Source organism: Ips typographus, linkage group LG15, assembly GCF_016097725.1.
Source record: "Ips typographus isolate SLU linkage group LG15, UJ_Ityp_2.0, whole genome shotgun sequence".
NCBI classification, from domain to species: Eukaryota; Metazoa; Arthropoda; class Insecta; order Coleoptera; family Curculionidae; genus Ips; species Ips typographus.
In genome coordinates this window covers 8,798,616-8,814,827 of record NC_138436.1, presented here as the reverse complement: position 1 = coordinate 8,814,827, position 16,212 = coordinate 8,798,616, and the positions used below count along the sequence as shown (strand labels likewise).

At 39.3% G+C, this 16,212-nt stretch overlaps 1 protein-coding gene across 7 annotated transcripts; it reads right to left on the bottom strand.

The window, feature by feature from the left end:
* Positions 1-3,867: 3,867 nt before the first annotated feature.
* Positions 3,868-14,556, bottom strand: LOC145738461 (tubulin glycylase 3A-like). Of its 7 annotated transcripts, none has more exons than XR_014180760.1 (13): positions 14,207-14,556; positions 11,804-11,968; positions 11,547-11,740; positions 10,198-10,382; positions 9,881-10,019; positions 8,965-9,181; positions 8,817-8,907; positions 8,548-8,749; positions 7,148-7,370; positions 4,412-4,591; positions 4,186-4,348; positions 4,042-4,121; positions 3,868-3,982 (listed from the first exon to the last, which is right to left on the bottom strand). XR_014180760.1 is itself a non-coding variant. In XM_081993296.1 (12 exons), exons 1-12 carry the CDS (start codon positions 14,439-14,441, stop codon positions 4,109-4,111), a joined length of 2,007 nt encoding a protein of 668 aa, XP_081849422.1. In that variant the 5' UTR covers positions 14,442-14,556; the 3' UTR covers positions 3,868-4,108. The 7 variants fall into 7 exon arrangements, 5 of the variants coding, with proteins under 5 accessions (XP_081849422.1, XP_081849421.1, XP_081849419.1 ...); XR_014180761.1 differs by having other exon boundaries at positions 4,186-4,345; positions 14,207-14,555; XM_081993296.1 differs by having other exon boundaries at positions 3,868-4,121.
* Positions 14,557-16,212: the final 1,656 nt, after the last annotated feature.

Below are 16,212 nucleotides of genomic sequence, written 5' to 3'. Positions count from 1 at the left end.
TTTTTTGACACTCGTCGCTTTGACTCTAAAGTACTCTCTTATTTGACAAGTTACGTCAAAATGTCATAGAAAACAAAAGATAGAGCAGATTTCAAGCTTTCCAAAAATATCCCCTCATGACTTAATTTGTCATATCGTTTGGCCGCTAGAGGGCGTCAAAGTTCCTTCGCCATAAAATCACATATTTTTTGACACTCGTCGCTTTGACCCTAATTTACTCCCTTATTTGACAAGATACGTCAAAATGTCATAGAAAAGAAAAGATAGAGCAGATTGCAAGCTTTCCAAAAATACCCCCCATGAGTTGATTGATTATACCGTTTGGCCGCTAGAGGGCGTCAAAGTTCCTTCACCATAAAATCACATATTTTTTGACACTCGTCGCTTTGAACCTAAATTACTCCCTTATTTGACAAGTTACGTCAAAATGTCATAGAAAACAAAAGATAGAGCAGATTTCAAGCTTTCTAAAAATATCCCCCCATGAGTTGATTGATTATACCGTTTGGCCGCTAGAGGGCGTCAAAGTTCCTTCACCATAAAATCACATATTTTTTGACACTCGTCGCTTTGAACCTAAATTACTCCCTTATTTGACAAGTTACGTCAAAATGTCATAGAAAACAAAAGATAGAGCAGATTTCAAGCTTTCCAAAAATATCCCCCCATGAGTTGATTGATTATACCGTTTGGCCGCTAGAGGGCGTCAAAGTTGCTTCACCATAAAATGACGTAATTTTTGACACTCGTTGCTTTGACTCTAAATTACTCCCTTATTTGACAAGTTACGTCAAAATGTCATAGAAAACAAAAGATAGAGCAGATTTCAAGCTTTCTAAAAATATCCCCTCATGACTTAATTTGTCATACCGTTTGGCCGCTAGAGGGCGTCAAAGTTCCTTCACCATAAAATCACATATTTTTTGACACTCGTCGCTTTGACCCTAATTTACTCCCTTATTTGACAAGATACGTCAAAATGTCATAGAAAAGAAAAGATAGAGCAGATTACAAGCTTTCCAAAAATATCCCCCCATGAGTTGATTGAGTATACCGTTTGGCCGCTAGAGGGCGTCAAAGTTGCTTCACCATAAAATGACGTAATTTTTGACACTCGTTGCTTTGACTCTAAATTACTCTCTTATTTGACAAGTTACGTCAAAATGTCATAGAAAACAAAAGATAGAGCAGATTTCAAGCTTTCTAAAAATATCCCCTCATGACTTAATTTGTCATACCGTTTGGCCGCTAGAGGGCGTCAAAGTTCCTTCACCATAAAATCACATATTTTTTGACACTCGTCGCTTTAACCCTTAATTACTCTCTTATTTGACAAGTTACGTCAAAATGTCATAGAAAACAAAAGATAGAGCAGATTTCAAGCTTTCCAAAAATATCCCCCCAAGACTTAATTTGTCATACCGTTTGGCCGCTAGAGGGCGTCAAAGTTCCTTCACCATAAAATGACGTAATTTTTGACACTCGTTGCTTTGACTCTAAATTACTCCCTTATTTGACAAGTTACGTCAAAATGTCATAGAAAACAAAAGATAGAGCAGATTTCAAGCTTTCTAAAAATATCCCCTCATGACTTAATTTGTCATACCGTTTGGCCGCTAGAGGGCGTCAAAGTTCCTTCACCATAAAATCACATATTTTTTGACACTCGTCGCTTTAACCCTTAATTACTCTCTTATTTGACAAGTTACGTCAAAATGTCATAGAAAAGAAAAGATAGAGCAGATTACAAGCTTTCCAAAAATATCCCCCCATGAGTTGATTGAGTATACCGTTTGGCCGCTAGAGGGCGTCAAAGTTGCTTCACCATAAAATGACGTAATTTTTGACACTCGTTGCTTTGACTCTAAATTACTCTCTTATTTGACAAGTTACGTCAAAATGTCATAGAAAACAAAAGATAGAGCAGATTTCAAGCTTTCTAAAAATATCCCCTCATGACTTAATTTGTCATACCGTTTGGCCGCTAGAGGGCGTCAAAGTTCCTTCACCATAAAATCACATATTTTTTGACACTCGTCGCTTTAACCCTTAATTACTCTCTTATTTGACAAGTTACGTCAAAATGTCATAGAAAACAAAAGATAGAGCAGATTTCAAGCTTTCCAAAAATATCCCCCCAAGACTTAATTTGTCATACCGTTTGGCCGCTAGAGGGCGTCAAAGTTCCTTCACCATAAAATGACGTAATTTTTGACACTCGTTGCTTTGACTCTAAATTACTCCCTTATTTGACAAGTTACGTCAAAATGTCATAGAAAACAAAAGATAGAGCAGATTTCAAGCTTTCTAAAAATATCCCCTCATGACTTAATTTGTCATACCGTTTGGCCGCTAGAGGGCGTCAAAGTTCCTTCACCATAAAATCACATATTTTTTGACACTCGTCGCTTTAACCCTTAATTACTCTCTTATTTGACAAGTTACGTCAAAATGTCATAGAAAACAAAAGATAGAGCAGATTTCAAGCTTTCCAAAAATGTCCCCCCATGACTTAATTTGTCATACCGTTTGGCCGCTAGAGGGCGTCAAAGTTCCTTCACCATAAAATCACATATTTTTTGACACTCGTCGCTTTGAACCTAAATTACTCTCTTATTTGACAAGTTACGTCAAAATGTCATAGAAAACAAAAGATAGAGCAGATTTCAAGCTTTCCAAAAATATCCCCCCACGAGTTGATTGGTTATACCGTTTGGCCGCTAGAGGGCGTCAAAGTTGCTTCACCATAAAATGACGTAATTTTTGACACTCGTTGCTTTGACTCTAAATTACTCCCTTATTTGACAAGTTACGTCAAAATGTCATAGAAAACAAAAGATAGAGCAGATTTCAAGCTTTCCAAAAATATCCCCCCATGAGTTGATTGATTATACCGTTTGGCCGCTAGAGGGCGTCAAAGTTGCTTCACCATAAAATGACGTAATTTTTGACACTCGTTGCTTTGACTCTAAATTACTCCCTTATTTGACAAGTTACGTCAAAATGTCATAGAAAACAAAAGATAGTGCAGATTACAAGCTTTCCAAAAATATCCCCCCATGAGTTGATTGATTATACCGTTTGGCCGCTAGAGGGCGTCAAAGTTGCTTCACCATAAAATCTCATATTTTTTGACACTCGTCGCTTTAACCCTTAATTACTCTCTTATTTGACAAGATACGTCAAAATGTCATAGAAAACAAAAGATAGAGCAGATTTCAAGCTTTCCAAAAATATCCCCCCATGAGTTGATTGAGTATACCGTTTGGCCGCTAGAGGGCGTCAAAGTTGCTTCACCATAAAATGACGTAATTTTTGACACTCGTTGCTTTGACTCTAAATTACTCTCTTATTTGACAAGTTACGTCAAAATGTCATAGAAAACAAAAGATAGAGCAGATTTCAAGCTTTCTAAAAATATCCCCTCATGACTTAATTTGTCATACCGTTTGGCCGCTAGAGGGCGTCAAAGTTCCTTCACCATAAAATGACATAATTTTTGACACTCGTTGCTTTGACTCTAAATTACTCCCTTATTTGACAAGTTACGTCAAAATATCATAGAAAACAAAAGATAGAGCAGATTGCAAGCTTTCCAAAAATATCCCCACACGAGTTGATTGATTATACTGTTTGGCCGCCAGAGAGCGACAAAGTTTTGTTTTGATAAAAATCAAAATGGCGTCTGTGGGATTCATTTGCAATTTCCGCCATTTTGGCTTGAGTTAGCCGGGGCTTGTTTGTACTCGTTTTCGACTAATTTGGGGATGGGGAATCCATTGCAACTGTCAGTTTGACAGTAGCTGTCACCCAGTTCGAGAAACTGTCAAAAAAACTCGTTTTTTTTTCGGGAAAAAATTCAAAAAGTCTAAGCGAGTAATTTTTATTTGTTTTGTCCGAAAACTGACATTATCCACGGAGGCGTTGTTGCCGCACTGTTCAGTAGGCCGAACGTCTAACATTTCCGTTTCCGTTTGGTCTTCTAGACAGAGAAGAATGGTTTGGATTAGTTTTGCGCCGACAGATGGCGTACCCGGCTACTTTGTTGGCCGTCTTCTGGTTGGTGGACGGCAACGCCGCCTGCGGCAGCACAAAATCAACGCCGCTGTCAGTCGCGCAAACTGAAACGTGGCAACGTCGCTTTCGTTTCGTGCGAGTGGGGGAAAAGGAAAAAAAATCACTCACTCGCTTTGTTCAATTCGTCGATCAGATTTTCGATCACCGGGCCCGTGTAGCCTTCCGGCGATTGGTTGAGCGGTCGAAGCGGTTTGGCAACGTTGCACGATTGCTGCGCAAAATCGATGGGACGTTTCGGTCGCGTCGCATGCGCAAACTGCACTTTTTCCTGCTTAAATGCCCCCACCCCTCTTGCCCCTCCCCTCGCCCATCGACCAATCAAATTGCAACTTACCTTGAAGTCGGGTTTTCTCGGACGGGTTCGGAATATTTTCCGACCGCGCACCGACAGGTTCATGCCTAAATAGGGCGGCGTTCTCGGATAGTTTTGCTTGTAAATCAAATCGAACAGTCCGGTGTCGGCGTTTGGATTTTTTCTCCTGTCCACGATCACTGTAAAATTCCGCCATTTTGGCTTGAGTTAAAGGGGTCTTGATGGTACTCGTTTTCGACTAATTTGGGGACGGGGAATCCGAATTTAAGGTTAGTTTGACAGTAGCTGTCACCCAGTTCGAGAAACTACTCGTAAATCGAGTGGGGGGGGAGTTAGAGAAAAATTAACACCACCATCGTGTTCCCCGTCCCCGAATTAGTCGAAAACGACTATAATCTCGATTTTTTTGAAAAAATTCAAAATGGCGTCTGTGGGAGCCATTTTGCGTTTTTTCGCCATTTTGGTTTGAGCTAGCCTGGGCTTGTTTGTACTCGTTTTCGACTAATTTGGGGACGGGGAATCCGTTTTTAAAGTCGGTTTGACAGTAGCTGTCACCCAGTTCGAGAAACTACTTGTAAATCGAGTGGGTGGGGAGTTAGAGAAAAATTAACACCACCATCGTGTTCCCCGTCCCCGAATTAGTCGAAAACGAGTATAATCTCGATTTTTTTGAAAAAATTCAAAATGGCGGTTGTGGGACGCCATTTTGAATTTTCCGCCATTTTAAAATGCAAAAAACCTTGTTTGTACTCGTTTTCGACTAATTTGGGGTCGGGGAATCCGAATTCGAGGTCAGTTTGACAGTATCTGTCACTCAGTTCGAGAAAATCCAAGATGGCGGCCAAAATTAAAAAGTACAACATTATACTCGTTTTCGACTAATTCGGGGTCGGGGAATTCGTTTCTGACGTCAGTTTCACAGTAGCTGTCACCCAGCTCGAGAAACTGCCCGCCGAAACCGCTTTCCTGAGGGTTGAGAGGAAAATTATTGCCACCATCGTATTCCCCGTCCCAGATTTAGCAGAAAACGAGTATAAACAATTTTTTTAGCAAAAATTCAAAATGGCGTCTGTGGGAGCCATTTTGCGTTTTTTCGCCATTTTGGTTTGAGCTAGCCTGGGCTTGTTTGTACTCGTTTTCCACTAATTCTAAAAAATATGTGATTTTATGGTGAAGGAACTTTGACGCCCTCTAGCGGCCAAACGGTATAACCAATCAACTCATGGGGGGATATTTTTGGAAAGCTTGAAATCTGCTCTATCTTTTGTTTTCTATGACATTTTGACGTAACTTGTCAAATAAGGGAGTAATTTAGGATCAAAGCGACGAGTGTCAAAAAAGATGTGATTTTATGGTGAAGGAACTTTGACGCCCTCTAGCGGCCAAACGATATGACAAATTAAGTCATGAGGGGATATTTTTAGAAAGCTTGAAATCTGCTCTATCTTTTGTTTTCTATGACATTTTGACGTAACTTGTCAAATAAGAGAGTAATTTAGGTTCAAAGCGAGGAGTGTCAAAAAATATGTGATTTTATGGTGAAGGAACTTTGACGCCCTCTAGCGGCCAAACGGTATGATAAATTAAGTCATGGGGGGATATTTTTGGAAAGCTTGAAATCTGCTCTATCTTTTGTTTTCTATGACATTTTGACGTAACTTGTCAAATAAGAGAGTAATTTAGAGTCAAAGCAACGAGTGTCAAAAATTACGTCATTTTATGGTAAAGGAACTTTGACGCCCTCTAGCGGCCAAACGGTATGACCAATCAACTCATGAGGGAATATTTTTGGAAAGCTTGTAATCTGCTCTATCTTTTGTTTTCTATGACATTTTGACGTAACTTGTCAAATAAGAGAGTAATTTAGGTTCAAAGTGACGAGTGTCAAAAAATATGTGATTATATGGTGAAGGAACTTTGACGCCCTCTAGCGGCCAAACGGTGCGATCAATCATCGTCCTACGACCGCCATTTTGAATTGTTTCGTAAAAAATCGAGTTTATACTCATTTTCGACCAATTCGGGGACGGGGAACACGATGGTGGTGTTAATTTTCCTCTAACTCCTCACCCACTCGATTTAATGACAGTTTCTCGAACTGGTTGACAGCTAGTGTCTAATTGACATCAGAAATGGATTCCCCGACCCCGAATTAGTCGAAAACGAGTACAAACAAGGTTTTTTGCTATTCAAAATGGCGGAAAATTCAAAATGGCGTCTCACGACCGCCATTTTGAATTTTTTCCTAAAAAATCGAGATTATACTCGTTTTCTACTAATTCGGGGACGGGGAACACGATGGTGGGGTTAATTTTTTTCTAACTCCCCACCCACTCGATTTACGATTAGTTTCTCGAACTGGGTGACAGCTACTGTCAAACTGACCTTAAATTCGGATTCCCCGACCCCAAATTAGTCGAAAACGAGTACAAACAAGCCCAGGCTAGCTCAAACCAAAATGGCGAAAAAACGCAAAATGGCTCCCACAGACGCCATTTTGAACTTTTCCTAAAAAATCGAGATTATACTCGTTTTCGACTAATTCGGGGACGGGGAACACGATGGTGGTGTTAATTTTCCTCCAACTCCCCCCCCACTCGACTTGTAGTAAGTTTCTCGAACTGGGTGACAGCTACTGTCAAACCGACTGGAAAAACGGATTCCCCGTCCCCAAGTTAGTCGAAAACGAGTACCCACAAGCCCAGGCTATTTCAATCGAAAATCGGCAGGAAACGTCAAAATTTGACGCGCGCTCACCTTTAACAATGTCCTCCATGCACTGCGGACACAGCCTACTAGTCACCGACGTGGAAAACGACAGGTCCGGACTGCAATTAATTTCGAGCAGCCACGGTCGGAAATCCTCGGACAACATGAAATCGGCCCCGTAAATCTCGAACGTGTTCGGTCTACGATCCATCGTGTCCTGACTGGCCAACATTGCGCACACGATACTCTGTCTCATACCCGGAAAAATAACCTAGAAAAACCGCCATTTTGTTTTTTTTTTAATAAAAAAAAAAAAAAAAAAAAATCAAAAAAAAAATATATAAAATCCTAACCTAACCTGAAAAAACCGCCATTAAAAATAAAAAATAAAAAAATAAAAAAAAAATAAAAAAAATAATAAAAAAAATATATGAAATCCTAACTTAACCTAACCTAACTTAACCTGAAAAAACCGCCATTTTGTTTTTTTTTATTTAAAAAATAAAAAAATAAAAAAAATAAATAAAAAAAAAATAATAAAAAAATATAAAATCCTAACCTAACCTAACTTACCCTGAAAAAACCGCCATTTTGAATTTTTTTAATTAAAAAAAAAAAAAATAAATAAAAAAAAAATATATATAAAATCCTAACCTAACCTAACCTAACCTGACCTGAAAAAACCGCCATTAAAAATAAAAAATAAAAAAAGAAAAAAAATAATAAAAAAAATAAAAAAAATATATAAAATCCTAACCTAACCTAACCTAACTTAACCTGAAAAAACCGCCATTTTGTTTTTTTTTAATTAAAAAATGAAAAAAATAAAAATAATAAAAAAAAAATAAAAAAAAAAAAATATATAAAATCCTAACCTAACCTAACCTAACTTAACCTGAAAAAACCGCCATTTTGTTTTTTTTTTATTTAAAAAAAAATAAATTAAAAAAAAAAATAAAAAAAAATAAAAAAAAATAAAAAAAATATATAAAATCCTAACCTAACCTAACCTAACTTACCCTGAAAAAACCGCCATTTTGTTTTTTTTTAATTAAAAAAAAATTTAAAAAAAAAAAAAAAAAAAATATATATAAAATCCTAACCTAACCTAACCTGACCTGAAAAAACCGCCATTAAAAATAAAAAATAAAAAAAGAAAAAAAAATAATAAAAAAATATAAAATCCTAACCTAACCTAACCTAACTTAACCTGAAAAAACCGCCATTTTGTTTTTTTTTTTATAAAAAAAAAATATATATATTTACAAAAAAAAAAAAAATTAATAAAAAAAAAACCAAAAAAAAATATATTAATTTAGATTTAGATTTAGATTTAGATTTTGCCATTTCGCCATTTTGTTTAAAAAAAAAAAAAAATCCAAACAAAAAAAAAAAAAAAAAAAAATCCAAACAAAAAAAAAAAAAAAAAAAACAAAAAAATTAAAAACCTGATTCCATTTGTCCAGACGACCGATCTGTTTCAAGTAGGCCTTGAACGAGTGACAGTCCCACATGTTGTCGTCGGGCAACGCCCTGTCACGTGACTGGCCAATGGCGTAACGGCACTGGACCGCGTGATTGGTCAGATGGAGGCTCTCGTGGAAATTGTCCAAACTGAAATTTTGACCGCTGAAGCGCAGATAGCTGTCCCTGTCAAAATTTGACGTTTGACACTTCTGACATTTGACAGCTGACAGTCCCCCCTGGTCACGGTTACCTGTACATCCATATCGTGAGCGGATGCGCATTGGTCACCATAAACCACTGGCGAATGTCAAATTTCGTTTTGTAGATGATGAGCGGTTTCTCTGTCAAAAACGTGTCATTTAAATGTCAAACAAAAATGTGACATTTGACAGCCCAACCTATATACTTTTGCACGACGTACTTGACCTTTTGATTGGTCATCACTTTTTCCACTTCGTCCGCCGTTTTGATCAATTGAATGCCTCTGCCGCGACATCTGTTGCCCGGTTTCAGTATCCAAATGTTGCGCATGCCGTCCGGTTCGTATTGCGGCCACCAGATGGCGATTTCGTTCAGGCGCACTTTGGCCTGCGCGTAACTGTTCACCAATTTGTCCTGGAAAAAAAGGACGCGTCAAAACGTTTGACGCCCTCTAGCGGCCAAACTGTCCAACCAATCAACTCGTGTAGCCATATCGTTGGAAAGGCCATTTCATTGGCTATCCATTGACGTAAAAATGTTTATACAAAGTGTCCCAAATTAGGGAGTTATTGAGGTTTGAATGAAAGAGTGCACTGAAAATTTTCAATTTTTGGTAGCTTAAGTTTGACGCCCCCTAGCGGCTAAACTGTTTAATCAATCAAGTCGTGTAGCCGTATCGTTGGAAAGCCAATTTCATTGGCTATCCATTGACATATAAAAATATATACAAAGTGTCCTAAATAAGGGAGTTTTTTGAGGTTAAGTGAGTTGGTGCACTGAAAATTTGAGTAAAGTTGTAGGTCAACTTTAACGCCCTCTAGCGGCCAAACTGTCCAACCAATCAACTCGTGTAGCCATATCGTTGGAAAGGCTATTTCATTGGCTATCCATTAACGTATAAAACTTTATATAAACTGACACAAATAAGTGACTAAATGACAGTTGAATGAAAGAGTGCACTAAAAAATGACTAAATTTTTTAAGTCAACTTTGACGCCCTCTAGCGGCCAAACTGTCCAACCAATCAGCTCGTGTAGCCATATCGTTGGAAAGCCCATTTCATTGGCTATCCAATGACGTACGCGACAAACTGTCAATTTGACGTCTGGGTACCTTAAAATCGAAAAAAACGTCACCGTGATGCACCACGGCGTAGAAAAAGCCCAAAAACTGTTCCCATTCGTGGTCCCACACCCGATTGAACTCCTTGTCGATGTCCTGGTGCTTCTGTTTTGCCACGTACTCTCCGCACCTGCGCGTTAAAAAATTAATAAAAAATTTAAAAAAAAAAAAAAAAAAAAATTAAAAAAAAATTTATTAAATTTAATTTTTTTTTTTTAAATTTTTTTTTTATTTTTTTTTATTAAATTTAATTGAAAAAATTAATATTAATTATTTTTTTTTTAATTTAATTTAATTAAATTTTTTACCGATCCATGGCAAAATTCAAAGCGGAATGCGGAACGGTTCCTTCGATCGAATGAACAGTTTGTTTGGTCTCGTAACGTTCCACCAGCCATTTCAGCAGTCCCATGCAGGCGGTGATGCGAAAATCGTCGAGAAACATGTTGTAGTGATCGGGGAAGCCCAGCACGTAGCAGCGCGGAAAGTTAACCTAAATTGTTCGAATCCAGTGAGAGATACGTCAAAACTGACAGTTCCAATGGATTCCCCGACCCCGAATTAGTCGAAAACGAGTATAATCTTGGATTTTTTAATTTTGGCCGCCATCTTGGATTTTCTCGAACTGAGTGACAGATAACGTCAAACTGACGTCAGAAACGAGTTCCCCGTCCCCGAATTAGTCGAAAACGAGTACAAACAAGCCCAGGCTAACTCGAACCAAAATGGCGGAAAACGCAAAATGGCTCCTACAGACGCCATTTTGAACTTTTCCTAAAAAATCGAGATTATACTCGTTTTCGACTAATTCGGGGACGGGGAATACGATGGTGGCAATAATTTTTCTCTCAACCCTCAGGAAAGTGGTTTCGGGGGCAGTTTCTCGAGCTGGGTGACAGCTACTGTCAAACTGACGTCAAAAACGAATTCCCCGTCCCCGAATTAGTCGAAAACGAGTACAAACAAGCCCAGGCTAGCTCAAACCAAAATGGCGAAAAAACGCAAAATGGCTCCGACAGACGCCATTTTGAGTTTTTCAAAAAAATCGAGTTTATACTCGTTTTCTACTAATTCGGGGACGGGGAATACGATGGTGGTGTTCATTTTCCTCTCAATCCTCAGGAAAGTGGTTTTAGGGGCAGTTTCTCGAGCTGGGTGACAGCTACTGTCAAACTGACAGTTGCAATGAATTCCCCGTCCCCAAATTAGTCGAAAACGAGTACAAACAAGCCCAGGCTAACTCAAACCAAAATGGCGAAAAAACGCAAAATGGCTCCGACAGACGCCATTTTGAGTTTTTCAAAAAAATCGAGTTTATACTCGTTTTCTACTAATTCGGGGACGGGGAATACGATGGTGGTGTTCATTTTCCTCTCAATCCTCAGGAAAGTGGTTTTAGGGGCAGTTTCTCGAGCTGGGTGACAGCTACTGTCAAACTGACAGTTGCAATGGATTCCCCGTCCCCAAATTAGTCGAAAACGAGTACAAACAAGCCCAGGCTAGCTCAAACCAAAATGGCGGAAAAACGCAAAATGGCTCCCACGGACGCCATTTTGAACTTTTCTAAAAAAATCGAGATTATACTCGTTTTCGACTAATTCGGGGACGGGGAACACGATGGTGGTGTTAATTTTTGCGTTCGATTTTCCGTACTCACGTTAGCGACGTTTTCCTCGGAATACCAGTAGGACTGTTGCAGCAACAAGGCGAGGCCCTCTTTCGACGAAAACAACGATCTGCTGAATCGATTGATCAGTTTGTAGGCGTTGCCGCGATGCTGTAAATCGGCCGGTTCCTTTCGCATCGACCAATAGAGGTCGCAATCGTACGCGGACAACATCCGGGACATTACTGCGCAAAACTGTCGGTTAATTTTAACCGGAAGCCTGCGCAATCGGGCCCTTAAAATCGTACCGGTTCGTTCGCATTTTTCCGCGTAGTTGGCGGTGGTTTCCCAGTCTTGGCGCGCAGGTAGATTGCTGGTGACGTCATCCGCTTGATTCGATCGTTGTTTGCTCTGCTCGTACTTTTCGATCCAATTTCGTTTGATCAGTTCTTTCCTGATCACCGCCCAATTTCCTGTACAATTTTCGTGATTTTGTGAATTTTTTGACGTGGGAACGAGTTAGGAAAAAACTGACTGCACCATCGGATTCCCCGACCCCGAATTAGTCGAAAACGAGTATAATGTCGTATTTTTTAATTTTGGCCGCCATCTTGGATTTTCTCGAACTGAGTGACAGATAACGTCAAACTGACGTCGGAAATGGATTCCCCGTCCCCGAATTAGTCGAAAACGAGTACAAACAAGCCCAGGCTAGCTCAAACCAAAATGGCGGGAAAACGCAAAATGGCTTCCACAGACGCCATTTTGAATTTTTTCCTAAAAAATCAAGATTATACTCGTTTTCTACTAAATCGAGGACGGGGAATACGATGGTCAAGTCCGTTTTCCTCTAACTCTTCACCCACTCGATTTACGGTAAGTTTCTCGAACTGGGTGAAAGTCACGTGCAAACAAATATTAAAAATGGATTCCCCGACCCCAAATTAATCGAAAACGAGTACAAACAAGGTTTTTTTGCGTTTCAAAATGGCGGAAAATACAAAATGGCGTCCCACAACCGCCATTTTGAATTTTTTCCTAAAAAATCAAGATTATACTCGTTTTCTACTAAATCGAGGACGGGGAATACGATGGTCAAGTCCGTTTTCCTCTAACTCCCCCCCCACTCGATTTACGGTAAGTTTCTCGAACTGGGTGACAGCTACTGTCAAACTGACCTTAAATTCGGATTCCCCGACCCCAAATTAGTCGAAAACGAGTACAAACAAGGTTTTTTGCGTTTCAAAATGGCGGAAAATACAAAATGGCGTCCCACAACCGCCATTTTGAATTTTTTCCTAAAAAATCAAGATTATACTCGTTTTCTACTAAATCGAGGACGGGGAATACGATGGTCAAGTCCGTTTTCCTCTAACTCTTCACCCACTCGATTTACGGTAAGTTTCTCGAACTGGGTGAAAGTCACGTGAAAACAAATATTAAAAATGGATTCCCCGACCCCAAATTAGTAGAAAACAAGTACAAACAAGGTTTTTTGCAATTTAAAATGGCGGAAAATTCAAAATGGCGTCCCACAACCGCCATTTTGAATTTTTCCTAAAAAATCAAGTTTATACTCGTTTTCTACTAAATCGAGGACGGGGAATACGATGGTCAAGTCCGTTTTCCTCTAACTCTTCACCCACTCGATTTACGGTAAGTTTCTCGAACTGGGTGAAAGTCACGTGCAAACAAATATTAAAAATGGATTCCCCGACCCCAAATTAGTAGAAAACGAATACAAACAAGGTTTTTTTGCGTTTCAAAATGGCGGAAAATACAAAATGGCGTCCCACAACCGCCATTTTGAATTTTTTCCTAAAAAATCAAGATTATACTCGTTTTCTACTAAATCGAGGACGGGGAATACGATGGTCAAGTCCGTTTTTCTCTAACTCTTCACCCACTCGATTTACGGTAAATTTCTCGAACTGGGTGAAAGTCACGTGCAAACAAATATTAAAAATGGATTCCCCGACCCCAAATTAGTAGAAAACGAGTACAAACAAGGTTTTTTGCAATTTAAAATGGCGGAATATTCAAAATGGCGTCCCACAACCGCCATTTTGAATTTTTCCTAAAAAATCAAGATTATACTCGTTTTCTACTAAATCGAGGACGGGGAATACGATGGTCAAGTCCGTTTTTCTCTAACTCTTCACCCACTCGATTTACAGTAAGTTTCTCGAACTGGGTGACAGCTACTGTCAAACTGACCTTAAATTCGGATTCCCCGACCCCAAATTAGTCGAAATCGAGTATAAACAGGGTTTTTTGCTATACAAAATGGCGGAAAATACAAAATGGCGTCCCAGAACCGCCATTTTGAATTTTTTCCTAAAAAGTCAAGATTATACTCGTTTTCTACTAAATCGAGGACGGGGAATACGATGGTCAAGTCCGTTTTTCTCTAACTCTTCACCCACTCGATTTACGGTAAGTTTCTCGAACTGGGTGACAGCTACTGTCAAACTGACCTTAAATTCGGATTCCCCATCCCCAAATTAGTCGAAAACGAGTATAATCAAGGTTTTTTGCTATACAAAATGGCGGAAAATACAAAATGGCGTTCTACGACCGCCATTTTGAATTTTTTCCTAAAAAACCGATATTATACTCGTTTTCGACTAATTCGGGGACGGGGAACACGATGGTGACGTTCGTTTTTCCGTACCTTTCCCCCCTAACTAGTTACAAGCAAAAAAACTGACCTTTGATGGTGAAAATTCGATGTTCCCGCACTGCGCACTCGACGTTTTTCTTCAGCTGCGCCAATCGGTCGCTGGTGATGACGTATCGCATTTTCCCCCCCTCGAGGCAGGATTTCGATCGACGCGCGCATCGATCGATCGGATCGCGCGTCGATAGTTTCGGCGTGGAGGGGGCGCTGCTGGTCAGCAAACGCGTCACGTGATTGGTCGACGGTCCGTTGGATTGGTGCGTCATTTTTTTTTTTTGAAATTTTTTTCCAAATTTTTGCTGTTTTTTGTCGCGCGCGCACTTTGACGTCTCTGTCACTTTGACAGCTGATGGATCAGGTGACCAAATCCAAAATGGCCGTTCCAATGGAGAACCGGTTATCGACTACGGGGCAATTTCGCTTTGAAATCGTATTTTATAGCGTCGAAATGGGGTATTTGGGACGGTTGTGTCTAGCGCTGCGAGGCACCAAGGAAACGCCACAATTGGCTCTGTTGCGGTGAGTTCGAGGTTAAATTGTGTGGAAAGTTTGCCCCATTTCCGTTGGCAACCTTGATTATCGGATGGGAAATTTAACGAGGATTCCAAAAATGTGCTTAAAAACGCGATTCGGGCACTCCAAGTGGGTTTTACGGGCGATTTTGTGCTTGAGTGTCCTTTCAAACTGTCTTTCTGGCAGTTTAAATTTTGACGTCACTTTTCTCCCTGACTGTACCAAATTTTAAAGCGTTTTTTTATGTCATTGGATCGGAAATTTAATGAGGATTCCAAAAATGTGCTTAAAACTGTCATTTTCCCACTCCAAGTGGGTTTTACAGGCGATTTTGTCCTTGCCTGTCTTTTAAAACTGTCTTTCTGGCAGTTTAAACTTTGACGTCACTTTTCTCCCTGACTGTACCTAATTTTTGAGTGTTTTTTACTGTCATTTGATAGGAAATTTAATGAGGATTCCAAAAATGTGCTTAAAACTGTCATTTTCCCACTCCAAGTGGGTTTTACAGGCGATTTTGTACTCGACTGTCCTTTCAAACTGTCTTTCTGACAGTTCAAACTTTGACACTATTTTTGTCCCTGACTGTAGCAAATTTTAAAGTGTTTTTTTATGTCATTAGATAGGAAATTTAATGAGGATTCCAAAAATGTGCTTAAAAACGTGATTAGGGCACTCCAAGTGTGTTTTACACGCAATTTTGTACTTGCCTGTCTTTTAAAACTGTCTTTCTGGCAGTTTAAACTTTGACGTCACTTTTCTCCCTGACTGTACCTAATTTTTGAGTGTTTTTTACTGTCATTTGATAGGAAATTTAATGAGGATTCCAAAAATGTGCTTAAAACTGTCATTTTCCCACTCCAAGTGGGTTTTACAGGCGATTTTGTACTCGACTGTCCTTTCAAACTGTCTTTCTGACAGTTCAAACTTTGACACTATTTTTGTCCCTGACTGTAGCAAATTTTAAAGTGTTTTTTTATGTCATTAGATAGGAAATTTAATGAGGATTCCAAAAATGTGCTTAAAAACGTGATTAGGGCACTCCAAGTGTGTTTTACACGCAATTTTGTACTTGCCTGTCTTTTAAAACTGTCTTTCTGGCAGTTTAAACTTTGACGTCACTTTTCTCCCTGACTGTACCTAATTTTTGAGTGTTTTTTACTGTCATTTGATAGGAAATTTAATGAGGATTCCAAAAATGTGCTTAAAACTGTCATTTTCCCACTCCAAGTGGGTTTTACAGGCGATTTTGTACTTGACTGTCCTTTCAAACTGTCTTTCTGGCAGTTTAAACTTTGACGTCACTTTTCTCCCTGACTGTACCTAATTTTTGAGTGTTTTTTACTGTCATTTGATAGGAAATTTAATGAGGATTCCAAAAATGTGCTTAAAACTGTCATTTTCCCACTCCAAGTGGGTTTTACAGGCGATTTTGTACTTGACTGTCCTTTCAAACTGTCTTTCTGGCAGTTTAAACTTTGACGTCACTTTTCTCCCTGACTGTACCTAATTTTTGAGTGTTTTTTA